The sequence below is a fragment of the Boleophthalmus pectinirostris genome, unplaced genomic scaffold (assembly GCF_026225935.1).
Source record: "Boleophthalmus pectinirostris isolate CB_2022bp ecotype Guang Dong unplaced genomic scaffold, ASM2622593v1 HiC_scaffold_13, whole genome shotgun sequence".
NCBI lineage: Eukaryota > Metazoa > Chordata > Actinopteri > Gobiiformes > Gobiidae > Boleophthalmus > Boleophthalmus pectinirostris.
In genome coordinates this window covers 11900539-11925674 of record NW_026571036.1, presented here as the reverse complement: position 1 = coordinate 11925674, position 25136 = coordinate 11900539, and the positions used below count along the sequence as shown (strand labels likewise).

Here is a 25136-nt window from a genome sequence, read left to right as displayed (position 1 = left end):
ACAAAAGATCTATCATCCTTTTCTTTCTTGTGGTGTTCAGTGAAGACATAGTGTTATGGTTTTTGTACCTTTATAAAAACTTTGAATGTCAATTTATTACGCAAAAAATGCTAAAGCAGTTGTGGTGTAGTTACTGCATATTTTTATGAGCAAGTACTTGTGATAGTAATTATAGATGAAAGCATGAATGCATGGACAGGGTTAATAGCGTTATCAGAAGTATAGTATTTGTAGTATTTACTGCTATATATCTTTCCATAAAATTCTGGGTACCAGTACTCGAATGATACCTGTTTTTCAGTACTGGTAAAAGTACCTGAACTAGTACTTTTTAGTAATTTCTTTAAAAAATAACATGGACAATGCAAGTTCATAATTATCTTTGAATAACAACTGCTTTTAATCATTAAACTGTGGAGAAGGTGAAACTATCGTGGTGTACCCATCAGACCTCAAAATTTATTATCAAAAGGATTTTTTTTTTTGTATCAGTTTTATGCCTAAATTACTTGGTAGTGGTAGTACAGTCATTTTTGATCCCTTTTAACCATAGCCAGTTCTAGTAGTAATAGAAGCTTAATATTAGTAATAACCAGTAGCAATAACTCATAGTAGTGGTAGTAGTAGTGTACTGTAGTAGTAGAGTTTTTGAGTACTCATCCAATACTCCTAATTGACTGATATGCAGATTTGCTTTTGCTCCTGATGGATGTCAACAAGGCTCCTATATAAAAGTGATTCTCTGATGCAGATTGGCCATTAGGAAAATGGACCATGTTGAGAAATGGGACCAGACAAGAGCTTGTGTGTTTGCCAAGAACAACACTAAGTGCATCATCTCACTGAACGTCAAAAAGTCTCAAGTCTAGGACATTAAATAGCTTTTTCATTTAGTATTTTTAAACAATATGTTGGGAAGATTATTTGAGAATCAATCAGGTTTGAACTTTTACATAATGGACCAGACGGCTGAGCAATTAGTTTTAGACGAACAACACAGACAGAGTTTTACTGAATGAAACTTCATAAAAACAGAAATGTGTTGAATTCACTTTAAGAAAACAGAAATGTATTGAATTAAACTTAATGAAAATTAAAATTTACATAATTCAGCTTCATGAAAACTGAAATTTGCTAAATTCAACTTTTTGAAAATGGAAATATATTGACTTCAAAGTCATAAAAACACATTTCTTGAATTTACTGAATACGGATGTAAAAAAATCTCTCGGTACAATATTATCACGATATGTGTCTCATGATACGATATTTACTGCGATATTTTGAAGAGGTTAATATAATTGTAGATTGTCACTTGACAGTTTTTTGCTTTTAAAATACCTTAACAAGATTTTGGTGTGAATCATTACTGTCCTACAAGAATAAATAAGTAAGAATTCAAGTCTATAACATATCTCTTTGTGTTTTTGTGCTGAAATGAATCATGGGATATGTAGTTCCTGATGTTTATAAACTGTTGGTACTATAAAACCATGCATTTAAACAAAGGAAGTTGTAATTTGATATATTGTGACAGTCTACGATATTATTGTGAGACTTTTGACGATACAATATTACAGTATTTTGGTTATTGTTACATTCCTACTGAATACAACTTCACGAATACTGAAATAAATTACATACACACGCTCTATCAGTAGAAAAATGTATAATCCTCTCTCTCGTTCTCTCACACACACTCGTTTAACCTGTGTGTGTGTTGTCAGTGTAATCATATCTTCATTCCCATAGTGTGCAATTACAGTGATGAGTTCATTATTGAAGAGTTTCATCCTCGGGCTTTATAAAATACATCATAAGACTATAACATGGACTCCTGTGACACTGTCTAAATGAGTGACATGTTTTTGATGGAAAAGCTGTAATGGTTTAGAGGAGTGTGAGTGCTGTAATGATCGACTAGAGGAGTGAGAATTGAATATGGCGGAATATATTTACATTTTCAGTTTTTTTCAATAGATTTTTGTGAATCTTGAATATATTTTACAGAATATGCTGTAAAGGGATGGTGATATACCTGCCAAACTACCTGGATTTGTGTGTTAATTTGAACCTCAACCATGAACCTTGAACTGTTTTGTTTAAAGGGCCCATTTTACACTATTTTCTGATCAATGTTATATTGTTGTTTGTCGTTTTTGAGGAGGTAACAACATTATAAGAGTCAATTTTGCGTAATATAGGGCCATTCATTTATTTTAAAAATGAAAATGCTTGAATTAAAAAACAAAATAAAACCAATAACAAGCAAATGGACAATAAGTACAATCCTTTCGCTAATCCTAGCCAAAGATTTTGAGAAAAGTGCCCACTGCTCCTGACAGTTAAATGAATGATGGAAAAAATTGATAACAGCCGTTTCCCGTTTCCGTGACTTAAACTGCGATGCTGGACTTTTGCGCCGCTTATGGACTGAACCAGGACTAAACCATGTCTAAACCAGCACTAAACCAGGTCTAAACCAGAACTAAACCAGGTCTAAATCAGAACTAAGCCAGGTCTAAATTAGGACTAATTTTGGACTTGAGAGAGAGAGAGAGTCAGTCCTAGTTCAGTCCTGGTTTAGTGCTGGTTTAGTCGTGTTTTAGTGTTCCTGGTTCAGTGTTGGGATCAGTCCTGGTTCAGTCCTGGTTTAGTTCTGGTTCAGTCCTGGTTTAGTTCTGGTTCAGTCCTGGTTTAGACCTGGTTCAGTCCTGGTTCAGTCCATATGTGGCGCAAAAGTCCGGCATCACAATTTATGTCACAGAAACAGAAAACGGCCATTATCTGTTTTTTCCATTATTCATTTAAACACAAAATAGAAAACTGAAAAAAACATAATCATTATCTGTTTTTTCATTTTGGTTTTGGAGACAAATAATGAAGAAAAAAGTTGTTTTTTCTTTTTCTTATTTTTGGTTTTATTTTGAAAAACAAATGAACAAATAATACACTGATTCATCAGGATTATTAAGTTGATGTGTACAGTTTTGTATCATTTGTTGTATATTTATGGAGAATCATCGAGCATGGATGCCGTAGGTTTGTAGGCGGAGCTTTGGACAGATTCTTACAGCTAACTGCAAGAAGAGTTCGAATAGGGCCCAGGATAGATCACTGAATTACCTAAACATGCATGGATGACACCTAAAAGCTTTTCTGGCAGGTTTTTGATGAGCAAACAGAATTGTAACATGGAAGAAAACTAAAAATTCACCCTCTTTAAATAACTTTACAGCATTTTAACACGCATTTGACTTTAAAATTTTCAGGTATCAGACAAATGTAGGATTTTTCTGTCTAAAAAATATCATTAGTAACAATTTTTTAAAGAATTTTTGCATCCTAATTAATTAAACGCACTATAAGCAACATAACATAAGACCACATACCTTAATATTATTCTCTGGTAAATTTTTCCACACTTCAGTCCATCAAGAAAAGTCTGTAAACTGAACATTGAACAGCATGTCCTCTCTAGTCTTTTGTATTTCCCCGTTGCTTTGAACGTCACCCCCACCACCGCACAGCAGCCATATGCGAACTTTACCCTGTACACTGACCTTGGACATTTGCACCTTAAGTGGTCTCACAATGCATTTCTATAGCCTCCACCGCAGTGTCTGAACACCTCCCCGCCAGCTCACCCTAATATTAGAACGGCTCTTACATGCACTCTTACCAAGTCTTACCAGTCCAACATTTATGAAGAAAAATGTCACCAGATTATAATCATTAGCACGTACGTAAATTGTGTTTTTGCCTTTAAAAGCTTTCTAATTCTTGTGTTTGATGTTCCCAATGGCCACCTGCCAGCTCAAATGAGCGCTTGTCTGACAGGTCCGTGTGTTTAGGATGTGGAATAGCAAAGAGTAAAGCATAAATTTAAGCCATCAATGTCTTTAAAATGCATAAAGAATCACATCTTGTCTCTAAATGGAAATTCATATTATCTTTGCCAAATTCTAGTGAGTTTTACGTCATGTTATAATGTTGTTACCTCATCAAGAACATACCTGGAGTTGTGTTTTGTTTCATTCACATGTTTGAGTAACCCTTTATCATTAATCTCTCTACATCTCCAAAGCTTAAAATGCTCAATTCCACCTTCTGATGTCATTAAAATGTATGTAATCTAAAAACACAGTGGAGGACTTGTATAACCAGACACCCTCACAAGTTGGGACAGAGTTTTTTCAGTATGATAGGGTTTAAACAAAACTAAACTCCAGATATGTTTTGAAGAGGAAACAACTGCAGAACATCAATCAGAAAAATAGTCTAGTATGGACCTTTTAAATAAATAAATTAAAAGGTTCTTATATGTAAATTGTGCCATTATTGGATAGAAATCTCCATAGTGCCATCAGTGTGTATTACAACTCCCTACTATCTGTCATTTTCAACATATTTTTCATCTTGTCTTCACAAAATTGCTTCTTGATTGGTGTAAAGCTTGTATAATTGTATAATCCCACCAAATTAAATAAAATCAGAGAATCATAAAAATCTGTCATGTACACACTTTAGAATAGTTCATTATTCATTAATTTTACACTCAACAGTCGTAAATACTAGACAAGCGGGGGCCACCTAGTGTTTCCGCTCAATTTCATTTCTCTCCAGCGACTATGTCAGGAATCGGAATAAACTAGACGGTTTGCAAGAACTCTGGAAGTTGTAGACCGTGCACCGGCCAATCACAGAAGAGCTATAAAGCCTTGACTTCAAACTCAAGCGCCTGTCTGGGTCCAGAAAAGGGACCCAGACAGGCGCTTTCATTGTGGATTTGGAGACAAATAATGAAGAAAACAATGTAAACAGTGGTTGAGATGGGTGTAGACGAAGACAGATATTCTATGTTGGCAACGATTCCCAAGATCGAGGATTTAAAGCCGGAACAAAAAGAATGTTTGGTGAATTTTATCAAGGAGAAAGACATTATTGCCCTTCTTCCTAAGGGATTTGGCGCATTACATACGTCACAACCAAATAGCAGCGATTGGTTAAAAAAAAAAGTACCTGCTTAACGTAGAGCGAACGAACTCTATTGCTGCGAGGTCAAACACTTTCCACGAAGTGAAACCAGCTGATGAATCAGGCTAGTATAATACAGGGTGTCCCAAAAATATTGACATCATTTTAAAAGCAATTATTGAACAACTAGCCAGTTTAGGTGTTGAACATGTGAAGTTTTTCCAAATTCTGCATTGAAGGCTGCAGATTCTTGGGGGACTTTGTGCAAGAAATTCCAAAACGCAAAATGACTAACGGCGTGGCTCAAAACAGAACAAAAATAAAACATTACATATAAAATCTTGATCTGTTTCTATACATTCTTTTAAAATTTGAGGTTATTTCCACAAGAACTGCCAAAATTATGTAGTTTTTTTTTTTTTGGGGGGGGGACACCCTGAACTAGAAGTAAGGTTGGAAATCTGCACCTTCTGAGATGAATCATTCTTAGATCAGACATTCTCAAGATGATACGGCCACAACTTTTCATATCTGCATCGTATCTTCTGACCTAGACTTGGTGCATCTTCTCCATTTCGCTCTATTTAAAGTCTCTGTATCCGAACCACCCACTTTGAAGAGGCAGGTCTATCAGTGGAGTGTTGCTGTGCTTTGGTTAAGTGCTTGTTGTTTCAGTGTGGGAGCGTTTGTATTATCGGGCCTATCTCAGAGCTGTTTACCCTCGGGTGGCTGAATCTCCCAGCTGATTGTGGTCACTGGGGCCCAGACAATGACATGGAGCTGGCGTGCATGTGTGTGTAGATGTGTGTGTGTGTCTGCCTCATTTCCAGTCTTCTTATTGGACAGGAACAAGGATAATTGGAATGGGAAATGCAAGTATGAAAGATGCAGATGGAGTTTGGATTCGTGATAAGAAAGCTGTGTTAGAATCGTCGATCTGAAGTGACCATTTTTAAGTCCAAGTAACCTACAGGTGGAGTTCGGTCAGTGGATTTGAAGAGAAAAGTTTGGTTACAAAATCAAATGGAATCCAAGTGAAGTCAGTTGTTTTACTTAAGCTGCTTGTATTTACAGTTCTCTATAAACCAGAGTAAAGTTTAGGCTAGAAAGTCCAGATCAGTTTATGAAGTAAATCAAGTTAATTCTGTTTGAGTAAATGAAAAACAGTTATTCTTGGGAGCTTTAAGCCATAATGTTGTTCCTTCTTCAAAAACGTACCTGAAGTTGTGTTTTGTTTCATACACATGTGTTTGACTAAAATGTTGAGTAACATGAAATCTACCGCTTCATGACATCAGAAGGTGGTAGATCATTTTGAGCTTTGGAGATGTAGGCAGACTAATAATAAAGGAGTGTTTAAATGTGTAGTGGAAAAAAACGTCCCTTTCCCATTTTCATCACTTAAATACTGGGATATTGGATACCAGAGGTACTTGACTTTTGCGCCGCATACGGACTGAACCAAGACTAAAACAGGTCCGGGACCAGACCGGAACCAAACCAAAACTGAGACCAGGACTGAGACCGGGACCAGACCAGGACTGAAAACAGTTTAGTCCTGATTTAGTCTTGTTTTAGTCCTGGTTCAGTCCTGATTCAGTCTGGCATCACAGTTTAAGTCACGGAAACGAGAAACGTCCATTATTCATTTAAACACAAAATCAAAAAATTAAAAAATGAATCGTTTTCTGGTTTTTCATTTTCGTTTTGGAGACAAATAATGAAGAAAACAGTTTTCTTATTTTTGGTTTTATTTTGAAAAACGAATGAACGAATGATACACGGATTAAACAAAGTCCGGTCTTACAGTCCACAGTTTCCATTTTCTCGTAAAAATATCATAAACAATCTCAACCCATTCATCCAATGTTGGTATTTGTGAATTAATCCATTTCCTGGTTATAGCAGCTGCACTCTAAATCTGGCACAGGTATTTAACTTTATACATCACATTTTCACCCATCAGGAGACACACATACATTGTTTCAAGTGGAAATGGTCAATACAGAACACAATTTCTAATGATTCATGAATTTCTCTCCAAAATGGAACAATATGAAGACATGTCCAAAATATTGTCCACTACTTTGACTCCAACAGCTTGATGATTTGGTGTAATGTCTTTCCTAGACCGGTAAACCTAACCAAATTCTTCCACCAGATATGTTTTTGATGCAATATAACATGGTTTAAAGCTCACGAGAACCAATTTGTATAACATCAGACCTTCAAACCTCTTTACTACCATTTCTATTGTATGTGTAAAGGATTAAATCATGCAAAAATATCTTTCTTTTGATAATTAGCATTTGCAAATCTGTAAACATCTGTAACATTTGTCATTTTGAGCCTGAAAACGCTATCAAAATCAAAATTGCATCAAAATTCTTCATCGAAACACATTTTAAATCTTAAGAAAACTGTGAGAAATCTAAGTTGTTTACAATTAGTTCCGCAAAGTCATTTTCGTCCTTTCATTTCTTCTCACTTCCCACCCCAGTTCTCTTAATGCCTATAATATATTACGCCTCATGTCTTAATTTGAAGTAATCAGCCGGGTACATGCGCCGCGAGTCACACGTCACCAGCTTCGGGTCGCATATATAGTGCGTAATTAAACCTGGAGCACTCGAAGGGTTAAAGCTGCTTCTCTCCTGACAGTCCTAATTGTAGAAAGAAAGAGTTAACGCCGGTAAGAATAGACTGAGGCGGACGTTTTGATTGACGCATGGTGTTGATGGACGTGCTGGAGTGGTGCGTGTCCAGGCTGGGCTGTGGAGCGGAGGAGGGAGTCTGGCGCTCACAGTGGGCATCATGCAGAGAGCTGTCAGTCATGATATCGGTGTCCATGGAAAACAGTTACATTATAGGAGATTAGAGGAGGGTGATGTACAGTAATACCCACGAGAAGAGTTTAACGGTTAAAGGTTGTATGGAGGATTTTTTTTTTTGTTTCAAATTGTCAATGAAAGTTTAAAATACCATTACAGAGACGCAGCAGCCTTGTAATTACGATGACCAAAAAAAAAAGAATGAAAATTTATCAACTGTGGACATGTTGAGGCCAGATAAACATCAGTCAATAGAAAACGAGGCTGCCTCTTTACCTATTGGCTGTCAGGTCATCAATCAAACTCCCTACGTTTCTAGTGTAATTGACTCGTCGGGATGCAGGGATCACGTGGTTTATGCAGCGGTTCTTAGAGGCTTTTTCAAACTGTCACTTCCTCACAAAGTTTGTTGCGATGGCGGACGAGAATCCACGACCAGTTCGCCGCAAAAGAAAGTCGGTTCTTGAGGTCGCTGAAAGAAGAAGAGAAGGGGATAAGGAGCGAAGACAAACTGAGGTGATTCTTGGAGATTCCTTCCAGCGATTGCGCGAGTGATGCGGACGAAGGGTCTAAAAACTCGCATGCACAACATTTGTAAAAGAACTGTCGCTGTATTTCTCTTCCCTTAAAAAAATCCTCTATACAACCTTTAAGTTTTATTGTGTGGAAAATTGTCAGTGTTATCAGAAAGACTCTCGCGTATTGTGGTGAGGGAGACACTGGAATGGTCAGTTTCTGTTAAATCTATGGACTATAGCAAAGGTGTAGGTTTGGTCTTGCTCTTGAGTCTGGGCAGGTCCAAAATAAGTAAAGGTGGTTTCATTTATCAGTTCAGAAAATCTACAGTTTGCGTCCATTGCCCTTCTAAGATGATTCTTTAGCGGATAACAGCGATGTGGACGTTTGTAGCAGATTTCCCTTTGCTTGTTGGTGATGAGATATTTGTTAGGTCATGTGCGTACATTTTTCCATCGAATATTGTCGTATTGAGTAGAGTCGGGCTGCTCACGGTGCACGAGTAGGGCTCCGTTTGGGATGTGCACTTGGGGTGATAGTCGCTCTTTTTCTGCTGCGACTCATTATAAGGCAAGTTTAATTGAAGATGAAGCCAAGTCAGTTCCTTTTGAAAAATTTTACAAAGTTTGGGGCAGCGTCTTCACTCACGCCTGCTCAAGCCGACATCTTCAGGTGCTGGTCCTGTCCTGCCGCTTCCCCAGTTTAGGCTCCTGGCTCCACTAATGACATCACTCTGTTTCAGCCAATGAAGCAGCGGCAGGAGTAACCCTGTCGTCACATCACTGAATACATCTTAGAACGTCTAATAAACAAAATGTGAACTAAAACGTGTTAAACTGAGACTGTTGATCCTGGGAAAATATCAGAATACATTTATATTTTTGTTAAAATTAAAATAAAATGGCAAATATTGGTCGGGATTATTTTGTCTTCCCCAACTATTGGTTGTGACATGTCCCCACCGTTCCTATGCAAACCTACACCCTTGAAACACAGTGGAGTTTTGAGGAGAAATTAAACTGTTCTAATGAAGACAATATCACCTTAACTTTGGAAAAGACAGATTGGAATATATATCGCTCTCACTCTAGTTTTGATTTCTTTACTGCAGCTTTAAGTATCTGCTGATAACACCTGATACTAGTGCAGAGACTGAAAACAGCATGTTTTTGTTTCTTCTTTCAAATAGACAAAACTGATCATAATGTGTTATGTAGCTGTTTTTTATTTCTCAGGTAACTACAAAACAGTTTTATGTGCATACAAATTCAAACATTCTGAAATGTTTTGGGCTGACTACAACAAGAAAATAGTCTTATTACATTTATGTGTATGTCCGACCATCGACTGAACCGATATTTTCAGTATCGACACTAATATCTGACAGCCAGTATTGTATCGGTGCATCTCTAGCTCTAGTCAGTCACAGCAGACAATTGACCTGCTTCAATAATATACAACAATAAAGTTTTTGGCTAAATGAATGTGTAACATCAGCATTTGGTACCCAGTTATTAATCAAATGATCTGCTGCAAAATATTCACTTTCTGCTCTGCACCAAAAGTTGTGTGGACATGAACGGATCAGCCGGGAGCCGTACAAGAAGAATTCTCATGAGTTTGACGATGAAAACCTTGCAGCAATCTTTCAGTGTAAAATTAATCTCCTAATACCTTATACTTAAAGGCACTGTACCTGATTTTTAGTGCCTTAAAAATGTGAAAGACAGCACTAGTTCATTTTAATCAGTTTGCAGAGCTTCAAAGTGATCACAATGTTTATAAGCACTTTTCCCAACTCTTTGAGAATAGTGCAGAGTTTTACCATGACGGAAAGGCCAACAAATAGTATGTTTATCGAATTATTGGACAATAACATATTTTCTAATTAAATGCAGGCAATACACAGGAGACATATTTTGACCTCAAGAGCTGCTTATATAATATATCCAGTGTTGGGAAGGTGACTTTTAAAATGTATTCCCCTACAGATTACAGATTACATACCCTAAAATGTAGTTTGTAACATAATCCATTAAATTACTTAAAGTGAGTAATGTAATCTGAATACTTTGGATTACTTGGTTTGTTGTAGAGTAGCGAAGACCAGGATATCGTAACATAAGATGTTTTGTCTGTTAAAAGACAATGAAAAGCCCAGACATTACTTATCCAAATTAAAAAAATATTATTAATAGAAGAGGAGGAGGAGACATAGTCCACACAGCATAGTTTAGACCTGGTTTTAGTCCTGGTTTAGTCCTGGTTTAGATCTGGTTTAGACCTGGTTTAAATCCTGGTTTAGTCCTAATTTAGACCTAGTTTAGACCTGGTTTTAGACCTGGTTTAGACCTGGTTTTAGACCTGGGTTAGTCCTGGTTTAGTCTTGGTTTAGTCCTGGTTTAGATCTGGTTTAGACCTGGTTTAGTCTTGGTTTAGTCCTAATTTAGACCTAGTTTAGACCTGGTTTTAGACCTGGGTTAGTCCTGGTTTAGTCTTGGTTTAGTCCTGGTTTAGATCTGGTTTAGACCTGGTTTAGTCTTGGTTTAGTCCTAATTTAGACCTAGTTTAGACCTGGTTTTAGACCTGGTTTAGACCTGGTTTAGTGTCCGGCAATTAGTGGAATTACCGAAAGAAAAAGGGATATAGCCCAAAATGTGAAAACAAAAAAATACCTCTGTGTAATCCATTTATTTCAACAAAGTAACTGTAATCGTATTACCACTCAATGAAACAGTAACTGTAACCGAATACAGTTACTCATAATTTGTACTCTGATTACATAACTCTGGTACATGTAACCTGTAACTCCCCAACACTGAATATATCAGTAAATCTTCAAGAATGTGGGAATGTTGTCGTATACTTTTTGTCATAATACTACAATTTTTGGTATTATTTTAGTTCTGTAAAAAATTAAGAAAACTTTCCTGTTCAAATTAGTATTTAGTTTCAGGCCATGCACCCAAAAAGGATACACAAAACTCTAATCAAAAAATATTCTCTACTGAGTCCAATCAAGCACAATTAAGCACAAGTTTATACCAACAGACAAAAGACTGAAAGAAGAAAGAAATTCCACTGTTTTACTGCATATTTAACTACTTTAATGTCTTTGTTAACAATTCTAAAACAGTCAAAATACAATGCTTTTTTCAAATGTTAACATACCTCTCCAAAACAGTTTTATTCATAACATCTGCTGTGTCCATTGAGTTTTTTCTTTAAGGTTAGGCAAGAGTAACAATGTGGGAGTGATTGCAGCATCTGGTGTTTTTTTTTTTTTTTTTTTCTGTATAGTCTAAAGTGCATTTGAAAGGTTAAATCTGCCCCAAATGAGAGCAAGAATACTACTACTTTTACACAGAGACGTACAATATCTTTCTCCAGTACTCAACCAAAAGCTATTTTCGACCGCGGCCGTGAAGTGTAACCCAGAGCACACGCCGTTTAGAATCTCATTGTACTTTGAATGGTGTATCGTGGAGAAAGGAGTGAATATTTTGTACTTTCTTGGCTGTTAGCTGGATAGTTAACAGCCGACGGGTTATTTTTTGGTTTTAGAAGAAAGAAATGTGGTAGTAGAAGAGCTGTCAATATTCTGTAAAAGAAGATTATTACTTTAAAAGGGAAGTATTTTGGCTTTTGATCAATTCATGCATGTCTGAGTCTATTCTGAGTCTATTCTGTGTCTGAGGCTTCATCATCTACCCCCTATCTCCGCCCACCTCTCTGAACTTATGATCAATAATGTCTCCTTGCCAGTTCTGCAGTTTTTAACATTTTAATCACAGTATTGATTGATTGAAGACTGTCACGTTGATCCTTCTAGTGTTTGCATTTTTTAAATTACAACAAATGCAAATGTAAACAAAATGCAATTTAGATTCAGTTTCGATTAAAGCTGAGGTTTTTGATTTTCAAACTGTGAAAGGAGGAAATTAGTTCGTAGCTCTTACAAGCCCTCTGCTATATTTTTAGTAGGGGTGTGCAAAAATATCAAAATATCGATGTATCGCATTGTTTAATGTGATGATACAGTATTGATATCATGGGCTGCTGTATTGATATATCACCAAGAGTATTTTTTGGTATATTTTACTGAATTATTTTGTTACAGCTACAGTTTTGTTGCTTGTTCAGTGGAAGGAAACTTTTTTATGCAACACATTTGACATTTTCACTGCTTTGATGATTAAAATGTTTGTGTTTCATAAACTTTGCCCAAGAAGTGGCAAGAAGCAAGACTTTTAGTATCACAACCATGATTTAGCCATTTTTTTTATTGAACCGTACCAAATTGATTTGAAATATATCATATTAAATTGAAAGTGCACTGTATAGAGATATGTATCGTATTGTTGCCTATGTATTGAGTTATCGTATCGGCAACTTCTTAATGATATCCAGCCCTAATCATTAGTATTTACATACATGATTTGTGTCCAGTAGAACAGCTTTTTGAGCTACAAAAATGAAGCAGGGGGACCACCCAAACCTTTCCATCAGCTCTCATCCCAAAGCATCATATGGGACTCAAACAGCTCGTTCTTACAAATCTGTAAAGATAAAGTACTCTATAATTTGATAAAGAGTAGGAGTCAGATTTTTGTCATAGTTTTGATATAACAGTACACCTTCTGGGAAAAAACTATATTTAATTAATATAAAAATAGCTTCAGCTTTAATCTTTTTGCTTAGTTTTGTACATTAGTAATGGAAATAAATCGAGACAAGATGCGACAAGAGGCGGCAGTAGCTCAGTTGGTAGAGCATTCGCCCACTGATCTGAAGGTGATGTGATGTTTATGTTGGCGGTTTGAATCCAGCTCTCAACATAAACATCACAGGATGAGCGGTCAGGTCCACTGACCCACAGGTTGGCTGGTGTGATTCCAGCTCCCACAGATGAATGCTGCCGTTGTGTCCTTGGGCAAGACACTTAACCCACCTTGCCCCCAGTGTCTGCGTACACTGGTGTGTGAATGTGTTTTTGAATGGGTGAGTGGTTCCTTGTTGTAAAGCGCTTTGAGTGCCTTGAAGGTGGAAAAGCGCTATAGAAAAATGTGACCATTTACCATGAAAAATCCTTTATTTGTACCACGGTGGGGATGAATATAGAGTTGCAACAGAAAAGTACTATCAAGGCTGGCTTCACCTAGTGCCTCCACTCAATTTCATTTTTCAGCACAACTAGGTCAGAATACACTAGATGGATTGAAAGAATCCCAGAAGTTGTAGACCGCACACCAGCCAATCAGCGAAGAGCCGTACATTCTGTGTTGGCAATGATTCTCGAGATAGAGGATTTAAAGCCGGAACATAGAGAATGTTTGGTGAATATTATCAAGGGGAAAGACGTTATTGTCCTTCTTCCTACGGGATTTGGGAAAAGCTTTATATACCAGTTAGCCCTGTTAGCAGCGCATTACATATGATGAATCAAACTAGAAAGTACAGCAATGGTAGAATAATGAAAAGTACCCAAAATATAATATCAGCTAAAAAAAGATCCATCCATCGATTTTCTTCCGCTTATCCGGGGCCGGGTCGCAGGGGCAGCAGTCTAAGCAGGGACTCCCAAACTTTCTTCACCCTGGACACTTCCTCCAGCTCCTCCAGGGAGGACCCCAAGACGTTCCCAGGCAAGCCGAGAGACCTAGTCCCTCCAGCATGTCCTGGGTAAAAAAAAAAGATTCAACTTGCAAATACAGGCCCCCACAGTCATGACGCAGTTACAATGAAAGGCCATACTGTCTGTTTCAATAAGTATAAATAGTGTAGTATAAATAAAGACAACTTAAACCTTTATTCTAGGTGCACTTGCTAACCACTCTGCCAATGAGACTATGCATTTCCTAGTATTCACCCTTCTGTCCAGAAAATCCAAATGGTAGTAAAGTAAAGCTGCACTAAACACCTCACCCCTTGTTCCAAATACACTGACCCCTGTGTGTGTTGCCAGATAATTCTCTCAGTACGTATCTTTACTATCCTGGCGACATGCGAACATGTTTGATTTGAAATGACAGTAAACTTTAATGAGCACATACCACTGTCTGCACTGATGGACCCACACCTGTTCATCTTCTCTACCAAACAAACGCACTGGGATTAATAAAACATGTCTGCGTACTGGTTGCTTTCCATGTTTTATCTGTGAAAACAATATCAGAATTTTTCACTGTAAATGTCCAGATGTTTGTTTTATGGAACACTATTTTTTGCTAGTTTTTATTTTATGTTATTAATCAGTATTGTTTGGTTTTGCGCGTTAGAACTTTTGCTATTCTGGTGTCTCTTTGTGTTTTTTTGGCAGATAATAAAAGCTAGATAAGATTGGACCATTTAAAACACCCACCATGGACAATTGCATAAAAGGATAAATAAAACGTAGCTCCTATTTTTATTTTGAGTAGGATTTATTTGGGATTAAAGCATTAAAATAAACATGGCAGTGCAGTGATCAATTCTTACACTTTTCTATTTCACACAAAGTTGACTCTTGTGAGCGTTAAGACATGTTATAATGTTGTTACTGCCTCAAAAACAAACCTGGCATTGTGTTTTGTTTCATTCACATGTTTGAGTAACCCTGTGTTTCTCAATTATTTTTCTGTCACGCCCCCTCTAGGAAGAAGAAAACATTTCGTGCAGAACCACTACCAAACGTGGACAAATCGCACCATTGTCTTCAGTCGCCTACATACAAGAGTAAACATTTTAGTCGCACTTCCAAAAGCGAATCCCGGGACACACGCAGCATGTGTCCATCCGTATTCCAGCTCACCTGAGCCATGAGGCATTCCGCTCTCGTGTCCTCCTCGTTTTTAAAGATGATGTCCGTGTTATAGTTCGGCAGTATCAGCTCCTCTGCTTTTTGGTTCGCCGCCTTATATGACGCTAACAGAGCTCGCTGATTTACTGAAGCAGCGTTCACAAAGCGGGATGATTGTTGGAAATATTCAGCACGTTTTCGCTGAAAAAACTCAAGCAGCTTATCAGTGTGATTGTGGTGTAATGTCTTTAAGCAACGCTGTAATTTATTTGGCTTCATGCTGTCCACTGCCGACATTTTTAGACACAGTAAACACATCAGCCTTTCCTCGTTTCCCATCGTAGTCACAGTGAAGCCGAGCGCTACGTACACTTTATGCACAGTTTGTTCACTGCACTTCATATCTTCTGTTCTGTGCTGTGTGTGCATTTGCTCGGTGCAAAAACCCAACACTATAGCGCTAATACTCCCTGCACACACTCTGACAATGAGAGCATCACTGCCAACTACTGTAGTGGATGTGCAATTACACTTTATTCTAATACGTCAAAAAAAAAAAAAATCATGTACCCCAGCATCGCCCCACTATTTGAGAAGGACTGGAGTAACCCTTTATTATTAATCTGTGTACATCTCTGAAGCTCAAAATGCTCTGTTCCACCTTGTGATGTCATGTAGCTGTAGTTTTCAAGTTAACAGCAACATTTTACCTTTAGTTCAGTAGAGATTGACAGGGCTGAAATAATCCAAATGATTCTACTAGTACACAGTGGAGCACTTCCTGTATTGCCACATGACATCACAAGGTGGAACAGAGTGTTTTCTATTAGAACTCAGCCTAAATATGCAGGGTTTGTGTGTTAAACATCTGTGAATGAAACAAAACACAACTCCAGGTATGTTTGTGATGAGGAAACATTATAACATGAAGAAAAAAACATAATATTGGCCCCTTTAAACACATTTTCATCTTAAAACAATAATAAAGGAAGGCTAAAAATATAAGTCTGAGTGCTTGGTGCATGAATCTGAGTCCAATTCGTGATACTCTTGTCTGAATCTCAGGTCAAGTCATTATGAGTCACTGCTCCAACAATCTTACAAGTTTTGCAAGTTTTGAAGATGTCTGGACTATATACTGTAGCTAGAGTTCACCTCATGTGTTCTCTGCATTCTGACCATCCAAGTTTTAATACAGCACTCAGATATTTTTGCCAATCTTGAACTAGGATGTTAAACAAAAATATTTCCCTGAAGGATTGTCTTATTGTTAGTGGTGGAAGAAGTATTCAGTTTTGTTATTTAAGTTAAAGTACAGATACAAAAAATATATACTGGAGCCGGGAAAAAAACAAACAAACAAAAAAAACCCAAATATTAAACTATGTGCTTAAAAATTCACTTAAGAGTAAAAAGTAAGAAGTATTTTGTGTCAGTTTTGTGATAATAAGGCTTCAAATGCAGTGATTTTGCTCAATAATTTTGTTCAACAGAACAAAACAGAATTTATATGTTTTCCTAGATGTTTTTATTTAGATATTTGCTTGTTTGAACTACTATGTAAGTGATCTGTTTAATGTAATACTGTGGAACATTTCAAGCAGAACAATGACATTTCCATAGAAACAACAAAGTGACTTGCACAGTGCACCTTTAAGTAAAGTATTAGGGATGTAACAATAACTGAAATATCGTGATATCGTATCGTTTAAAGTCTCACAATAATACCGTGGGCCATCACAATATATTGAATTACAAGTGTCTTTGCTTAAATTCATTATTTTGGAGCAGCAATAGCTAAAAAAAAACTGAGTGAACTACATAGACCATGATCCTTTGCTCCATTACAGTGCACACAACATGAAAAATAATACAACAAATAATAATAGTCTTCATTTTTAAGCACGTTTAAATCTTAATTATTTCGTTTATGACAGAACAAAAGTCTTGTCAAGACATTTTAAAAGGAATATGTTGTATTTTCACAATTTTTTCGCCTATATATACTGTGAAAATACCGTATTGAGAGATTTGAATATCGTTACATCCCTATAAAGTACAGATACTTTTTCCCCTTGAGTACAGTACTTTACTACTTTGACTTTCTTACATTTCACCACTGCCTATTGTGCGTGCTTTTGGTTGACAGAGAAACCCCCAACTTGAAATCCACTCAACCCACACCGTGTCCCTAAAAAGTACTACTACAAAAAAAATAGTTTCTTAAAATAAAAACATTTTATTATATCATTCACTACTAACCACTTCTCTAGCTCTAATTCCCAGTACAAGTGGGGATAGATTGTTGATGTCCCACCACAGCAGAGTTGAAATGTGAATGGTCTGAAAACCCCAGCAGCTGTAAAACTGATGTCACTGCATGTCCCGAGCACACTGTGACTAAATGAATAGTTCATGGTCCATTAAGCAGCGGGACATCCCACTACTGGATTGGGTTTAGTCATTTAGCAGTGCTCAAAGATTATTACGTAGAATGAAAAGAAAGAAAAATTCACATAGATATGAAAGTTGATAGATTAGCATGAGAAATATTTCTTGTTTTCTCATCATTGCCTGGTTGGATAAGAAATGCCAAATTGAGTGAGTTGGATTCAGGCACGGTTATTCACCAATTAGAACTAAATTTGAATATGGAATTTGTGACTCACAGTTAGAAGAACTTTAAAGCAGTCAAGAAGCGGTAGTTTTCAAGTTAATAGTTACTTTTTACCTTTAGTCTAGTAGAGATAGGCATTTTCGGAGCTGAAATCATCCAAATGATTCTAGTGAAGGTGTATGGAGTTTAAAAATGCAGTGGAGCACTTTTTATATTACCACATGACATCACAAGGTAGAACTGAGTGTTTTCAGTTTGAGAAATCTATTGAAAATGAAAAATAAAACAGGTGTGTGTAGTAGGGGTGTAACAGTACATGTATTCGTGCTGAACCATTTCAGTACTGGACGTTTGGTTCAGTGCAGGATTGTGCACGAGTGAGTTCGCGCACTTTGTGTATGTTTACATTCTGCCACTACATGTGCAGCTACAGGTGGCCATTGCTCCCCGCTTTCACTATGTCCCTCTAAACCATCGCAAAAGTATGCTCATTGCGCCATGGTCCTCAGTCTCGCCTTTCGCTGCATCTGCACTTACTGCAGACAATGTGGACAAGTTGTTTTTCTGGTCAAAAATATGAAGCTTGAGTAAAACTTCATGTTGCTGTTAGTCCTGCTCTTTACTTTTTGAAAAGCTTTGTTTACTGTTTACAAGGATTTTTTTTTAAAAAAATTATATAATATTCCATACATTTGTTGCTTATTTGAGAATATTTTATATAAATTATTAGTAATTACCAAGCAGCATTTTGCATTTATTTATTTTTATTTTTTTAAACACAAATGAACAACAAGAAAATAATTTCGCATTATGATCCCATACTGTACCGAAAATGAACCGAACTTCAAACCGAGATACCTTAACCGTGATTTTTGTGTACTGTTAAACTCCGTGTGTACTGTAGTCACTGCGTTGGTATTACAGGGGTTCAATTCTAAGCTTGTACATTTTCAGCATTGATCATCATTGTATACTACTACCAAGAACTAGAACATATCATTTTTGTTTCTTATTTTAGGATTCTCAAATATAGTGTGGAATGAAGCCTGCAGTGTCTTTCTTGTGTTACTCTGAACATGCTTTATGAAGTATGGTGTTGTATTGCAAAAAAACAAAAACAAAAAAAAAATATGGATGATCTAATGCATAACTGAAATAAAAAATTGTCAAGTTCAGATTTGTCAAACTGATCTGCAGCACAACTGGGGAAAATAATCAAAAGAACTTCTTCAAAACCCAAATCTTGCTATTACAATTTGCGCTTTGGCTGACGAAACACAAACTCCTCGCTTCTTGCTACATGTCAGCTACACATATTTACCCGCTTTCTTATTATTCTATTGCATCGCTTGTTTTCATGGCGAAGTTGCGCGGGGTAAAACTATCCTCTTCTCATCCTCAGCTGATCAAAACGTGCAATTTGACACAAGCTTGCACACACACAACATGCATGCTCGTGTGCAGGGTTAGTTAGTTAGCCGTGCAGCTCTATGTTTAGCTGCGAGGAGCTGCCTGGCTGTCCCCCCTACCTGTCAAGAGCTAGTTCCTCTCCCCCTCACGCATGCATAAGGGAGAATACAGCCAACAGTGAGGCTTTGTAAGGGCTTTGAATGACTGCTATAAGGTTACCACAGACACATTTCACTAGTTTTTTTTTCCCATCCCTATTCTAATTGGTGCAATGTGACACTAGCTTTTCGCGCAGAGTGAAAAGAGGCGGGCTCACTGGGCAACCTTGTACGGGTGAGATTTGACCTACATTGATGCACGTGTTTTGGTTTTGACTGTTGACAGCCTCCCATCAAATGTAACGTAATAATAAATATGTGCAGGGAAAGTGTCAAACAGCAAGTGGCATATTTAGATCTGAAAATTTGACAGTGAGTTATGGTCGTGGCAAAACAACTAGTACAATGCCTTGATAGAATACAGTTTTTATTTTATTTTTTCCATCAATTGGAACTGGCTACTTTATTTTATTTGGAATTATGTCATTTCCTCTGTAAAAGTGATGGACTGTAACTGGTATTTTGCTGCATAACTATTGCATATTAATGATTTTTTGACACTTAAATACTGGGTGTATCGATTTAAAGATGCAAAAACCCCAAGGCACTCACTGGTTTAAAATAAAATGCCTTTATTAATTTACGGCATGTCTTAATGGACAACTTACAAAGTGTACTGTGTGTATCGATACCAAATATTGCAATAGACAAGAATTAAAAAATTATCAATTGTCATGCAAAAACTATGAATACTTACTTATGTTATGTCTATTTTAATAATGCATTGTTTATATTTTAGTTCATCTACACATGAATTTAATTTAATTAGTACAAGCTGGGTTGGAATAGAGGAGTTTGAGTGCATTTAATACAAAACTCATATGGTATTGGTATAGGATCAGTATTGTGATACTTTTCATAGTAATGCTTAGTTTTGGATCAAAACAATAATCACTGATATGACCCACCACTATCAAAGGTCAGAGGTCAGGATTTGCAAGTCATGATTTGGACTTGAGTCACTGTTTTTAGGACTTGAGACTTGACTTGATAAAATGGAGTAAGACTTGGGACTCGACTTGGACTTGAAGGTCAGTCACTTGGGACTTCACTCAGACTTGGGGCCTGTGACTTGAGAAGACCTGAGAAGCACTTTTAAATCTGAATTCTTTCTATTCTGACTGTAATGATTCACACTAAGATCTTGTCAAGACATTTAAAAAGAAAAAAAAAAAAGAAAAATTTTACTACTCTTATACACTCCTACTACTCCTACTCATACACTACTGTGGCTTTATAAGTACAATTTATCTAAAATTCATATATATTGCAAAAATCTAAGCTATATTTGGTACTTTGGTTTAAAAACTTGAAATGACTTGAAGCTCAAAGCAGACGACTTGGACTTGACTTGGACTTATGGGCCAGTGACTCGAGACTCAATTTGGACTTGCCTGTATTTGACTTGGGACTTGACTCGGACTTGATGTCAAAGACTTGAGACTTACTTGAGACTTGCAAAACTACGACTTAGTCCGACCTCCATTATTAAATACTCACATTTAATTACCTTTGATAGTGCTGTAAATTGTGTCTAAAAATACAATTATTCTCATCTAATCAGCATTTAGTTTTCTAGCGTTCATTCCTTCTCTTCTTCTGTTGCAAATGATACCTCATGATCATTGGGGCACTAGCTTACAGACTACTTTGCATAGCTTAACCTTTAGCACAGGCTAATTATTTAGCATAGCTGGAGAGGATTTGTCTCTCTCTTTCCCCCAACAACACTGTTAATATGTCTCATTTTGCACTAAATTGCTCTTCTAGGTTATGACTGTTACATCTCTTTCTTTATAACTATTGGGGCTACTCTAAAATACTCTTATAATGACTTTAACTTGACCATGTTAGAAAAATAGATTGTCGTAAATGTTTTAATTCTCCAAACTAGGGTGTAACTTGAGTTAGCTTTATTTTGAGTTTAGGTTTCCAAATGTACTCGTATTTTATCAAAATGAATAGTCGCAAATTGTATCACATGCTTTTGTCTAACCAATATTGTTTTGTCTACCCCATATTTTGTATTTCAACTTCAAATAACACTTTTCTATTGTTTTTACAGGTTTTCCAGATTGCTTACGTCATAATAAAAGCTGCAAACTCCCCACGGCCAGGTAAGTCTGCTCAACAATGAACAAAAATTTGAGGATTTTGAGATGTTTTAAAGCATCAATTGTCGTAATTATGAATTGTGTTGATTTTTGTTCAACAAAAACAATTAAATCGATTTGTTTTTGTTTTTTTTAAGCTGTTTTAATTTCAGCAAAATTTCAAGATTTGTTCTACTTTTCAGTCTAGTAAAAAAAAAAAAAATGGAGTAAAAAGTACAAATACCTGCTCTCAATGTAGTGAAATAAATGTAAAACATCCACTGTACTTGAATGTTATTATTTTGTATTTTACTTCCCATATACACTTTTTTTTTTTTATTAACCGAATTTTTCCGCCATCTGAACAAAACCGTTTTGTCATGCGTTTTGCTTTTGACCTAACATTGCTCCTCATCGATCGTCGTCAGCACGTCACGCATTTGGAAGCTGCTGATCATGGCTTCTTTATCCATACTCCCATGTTTGTGCATCCCTCAGGAAACTGGGTCCTGGAGCGCTCGATCGATGGCGTGACCTATGAACCCTGGCAGTACTACGCCATCACGGACACCGAGTGCTTGACACGCTTCAACATCACCCCCCGCACCGGCCCCCCCTCCTACACGCGAGACGACGAAGTGATCTGCACCTCCTTCTACTCCAAGATCCACCCTCTGGAGAACGGAGAGGTAACACTTTGGACTATATACTCTCTAGAACGCATCATATTAAAAAGTTTTGCTTCACTGAAAAACTTTTACAATCACTTTTCATGGTTTGTAACTTTAAATTGGAAGAAATGTTTTGTGGCCATCTCACTTTTCTTCTGAATGCTTTGATTGTCCTTGAGGATTGACAGATTAGCACCACGGCTATTGTCGGCATGATGTTAACAGATAGATGCTTTATACTGAAGGTTATGTAGGCACTGGAACAACAACAAGAGTTTGTTGGGGACCTATGGAGTCAATGGAATTAAGAAAGCACTATATACATTTACTGGTGCTGGTGCTACCTACTTGTCTCTATAAAGATGTTGTAAAAGAAAATCAACTTCCATTCCACTGTAACGTGGCCTGGGTAGAATCACCAGTTTGTTTCTATGGAGATAGATATAATGCCATATGTTGAACATTCTTGGCAACGTAATAATATGTAATATGTGTAAAGAGAAACAGGTGGTGGATCCTACATCAAAATAGGTGTTACATAATCCAGCTTTACACTGCATACTTATTTTCATATCTGCTATAAAAATGATTAGGTTAAACAAATACCATATTTTTTGGACTGGATTATAAGGCGTAATATCAATAATGTTGAATTTTCTCATCTATTTTCATACATAAGGTGCACCGGATTATAAGGCGCATTAAGCAAAACAAACGGACGACACTTGCGACTGATCCCTTAGCCCAGGAATCCACGATCCATTGGCAGATCGTGGGTGGATAATTTAAATTTGTTTTTTTTTTATTTCCTACGAGGAGGACTCAAATATACATTGAGTAATAATGTGTTTAATGCAGCTTTGCACACATTTGTTTTTGTTTTATAGAAACAAAACTTAAAACCACATGGATATTTTGCATAAACTATAAGCACTGAAAAAACAACTCGATCCATGTGCGCTAATGCGGTCAGCATCTTTCAAACTTACTCCGCGAGACTCCTGACTACGGTAGCCGTAATGCTCCAACAACCCATCAAGTGGTGCGGCTTCGTAGTTTACCAAAGTCGTACTAAAACATACCACATAAAGTCGTAATAAAGCATATCACATAAAATCGGTTCGAGGTCAGTAAGCACAACCAGAATTAATACATATGGCACACTGGATTATAAGGCGCACTGTCGATTTTTGAGAAAATTAAAGGATTTTAAGTGTGCCTTATAGTCCAAGAAAATACGGTAACTAGGAGTGGGATTAGACACAATTTTCACTATACAAGACAAGATATGAGAGCAGGTCTACGAGAACAAGACCAAACTGGATTTTCACACAATTTATAATTTATAAAATGTTTGTAGTTTTGGTCTAAGATTTTTGTATTTCATATTTGTAGACATAATTTTTGAACCACAGCTTCTTAAGAAATGTAACTTACTAGCCCTTAAGTGTCCAATGTAAATGTAAACTAAATGGGGAAAAAAATCTCACCAGGTAATGTCTTATAGTCCAAAATACACTGTTACACTGAAGTTGCACTGAAGCTGCTAGTTTACATAAGACCCACATTGGTGTATTGCTGTTTACTGTTCTGCCTCTTTGATCACTTGCGTACACGATTGCTCAGACACCCGCTGGCTTTCTTAACTGACATTAATGAAGAGAAAAACAAACTGTCCGTGCACCAGCGTATATCTTCTAATTATTGAAGCCTAAATGTGTGTACCGCGACCACGCTTTTTGAGGAGAGGAGAGCTGGATGAGGGGGTGTGAGCTGGAGATGTCAAGAGCTGCTGCCTGACTTGTCTGCTTCTGTGGGTGTGGAGGAGGGTGGAGGAGAGTCGGGGTACAGAGAGACCGAGACCGGGACAAGTTCATTAGATGTTTCGTGGTACTGCATTGGTAGTGTGAGTACTGTGTATATGAGGAACATTGTGACCCATGAGTGTGGTTGTTTTTATACTATTATCACTAACCCAACAATGTTTAACAAGTAATGGTAAAGATGTGGATTTAATCATTTAATTTAATCATCAAAAACATACCTGAAGTTGTGTTTTGTTTCATTTGCACTTGTTTAATGCACAAACCCTGCATTTTTAGGCCAGGTTCGCCTCTCAAACTAAAAACAATTTCGATTTGTGTGTCACACGATCTCCAAACTCATGTAATCAATTTAAACTGATTCATTTTGGGATATTTTTTATGTAAATAAGATTTTTTATTATTATTTTTTTTAAATACCGAGATTGAAGAAAAGCTGGATATATAGTTTATTACGGATACATTTATGTTTTTCTATGTCTTATTTCATGTTCAGAGTATATTTTATTCATTTTATGCTTTATACATCGCAAAATTGCTCTAAGGTACATATTTGTAGCCTGTATTTATTTTCAGTTTTGTTTTTTTTGTTTTTGAGAGAGAGAGAGAAATGCTAAATAAGTGCATCGTGTAATTTCAATATAACCAAAAATAACTGTGATAATGAATTTGATAATGAACCCTAACATTAAGTATTGATAAACTCCATACATCCTCACTAGAATCATTTAGATGATTTCAGTCTTGGAACTGCCAATCCTAACCCTAACCCTAAACAAAAGGAGCTGTTAACTTGAAAAGTATCGCTTCATGACATCGCAAGGTGGAACAGAGCTTTCTGGAAATGTAAAAACTGAATGAAAAAAAACACACCCCCAGGTTTGTTTTTGATCCAATAACAACATTACACCACGGCTTTAAGCTCACAGGAGTCTAAAAACAAAGAGTCGTGTCGATGTGATGATGGAGAAGTTTAATATCAGAAAGGGCATCTGATTTAATAAATAATACGTGTGATCATGCAGGAATAGCTGTGTATGAAAATATCAAATACTTTATCCTACAATATGTTAGTAAAAGATGAGGAACAGTACTGCAAAACCCAAGCTTTGACAACAGAAAGCAATTTCACAGTAAAAGGAATATTTTTTGTTATGAATTGAACGAGTCTATCATTACTTCTCAGCTTTTTCATCCCCAGTACATCATTTTCTTGTATTCCTGTAGAAAGTACCCAGGTCTTTTACTTGTATGAATGAGTT

The 25136-nt window shown here is 36.7% G+C and overlaps 1 protein-coding gene across 1 annotated transcript in view; it reads left to right on the top strand.

Moving 5' to 3' along the window:
- Nucleotides 1-25136, top strand: part of LOC110156398 (laminin, alpha 2) — a 332216-nt gene that overhangs the window by 78956 nt on the left and 228124 nt on the right. Inside the window, 2 exon segments of the mRNA XM_055149659.1 lie at nt 21353-21404; nt 21879-22069. Of these exon segments, the coding sequence (XP_055005634.1) occupies nt 21353-21404; nt 21879-22069 (243 nt within the window).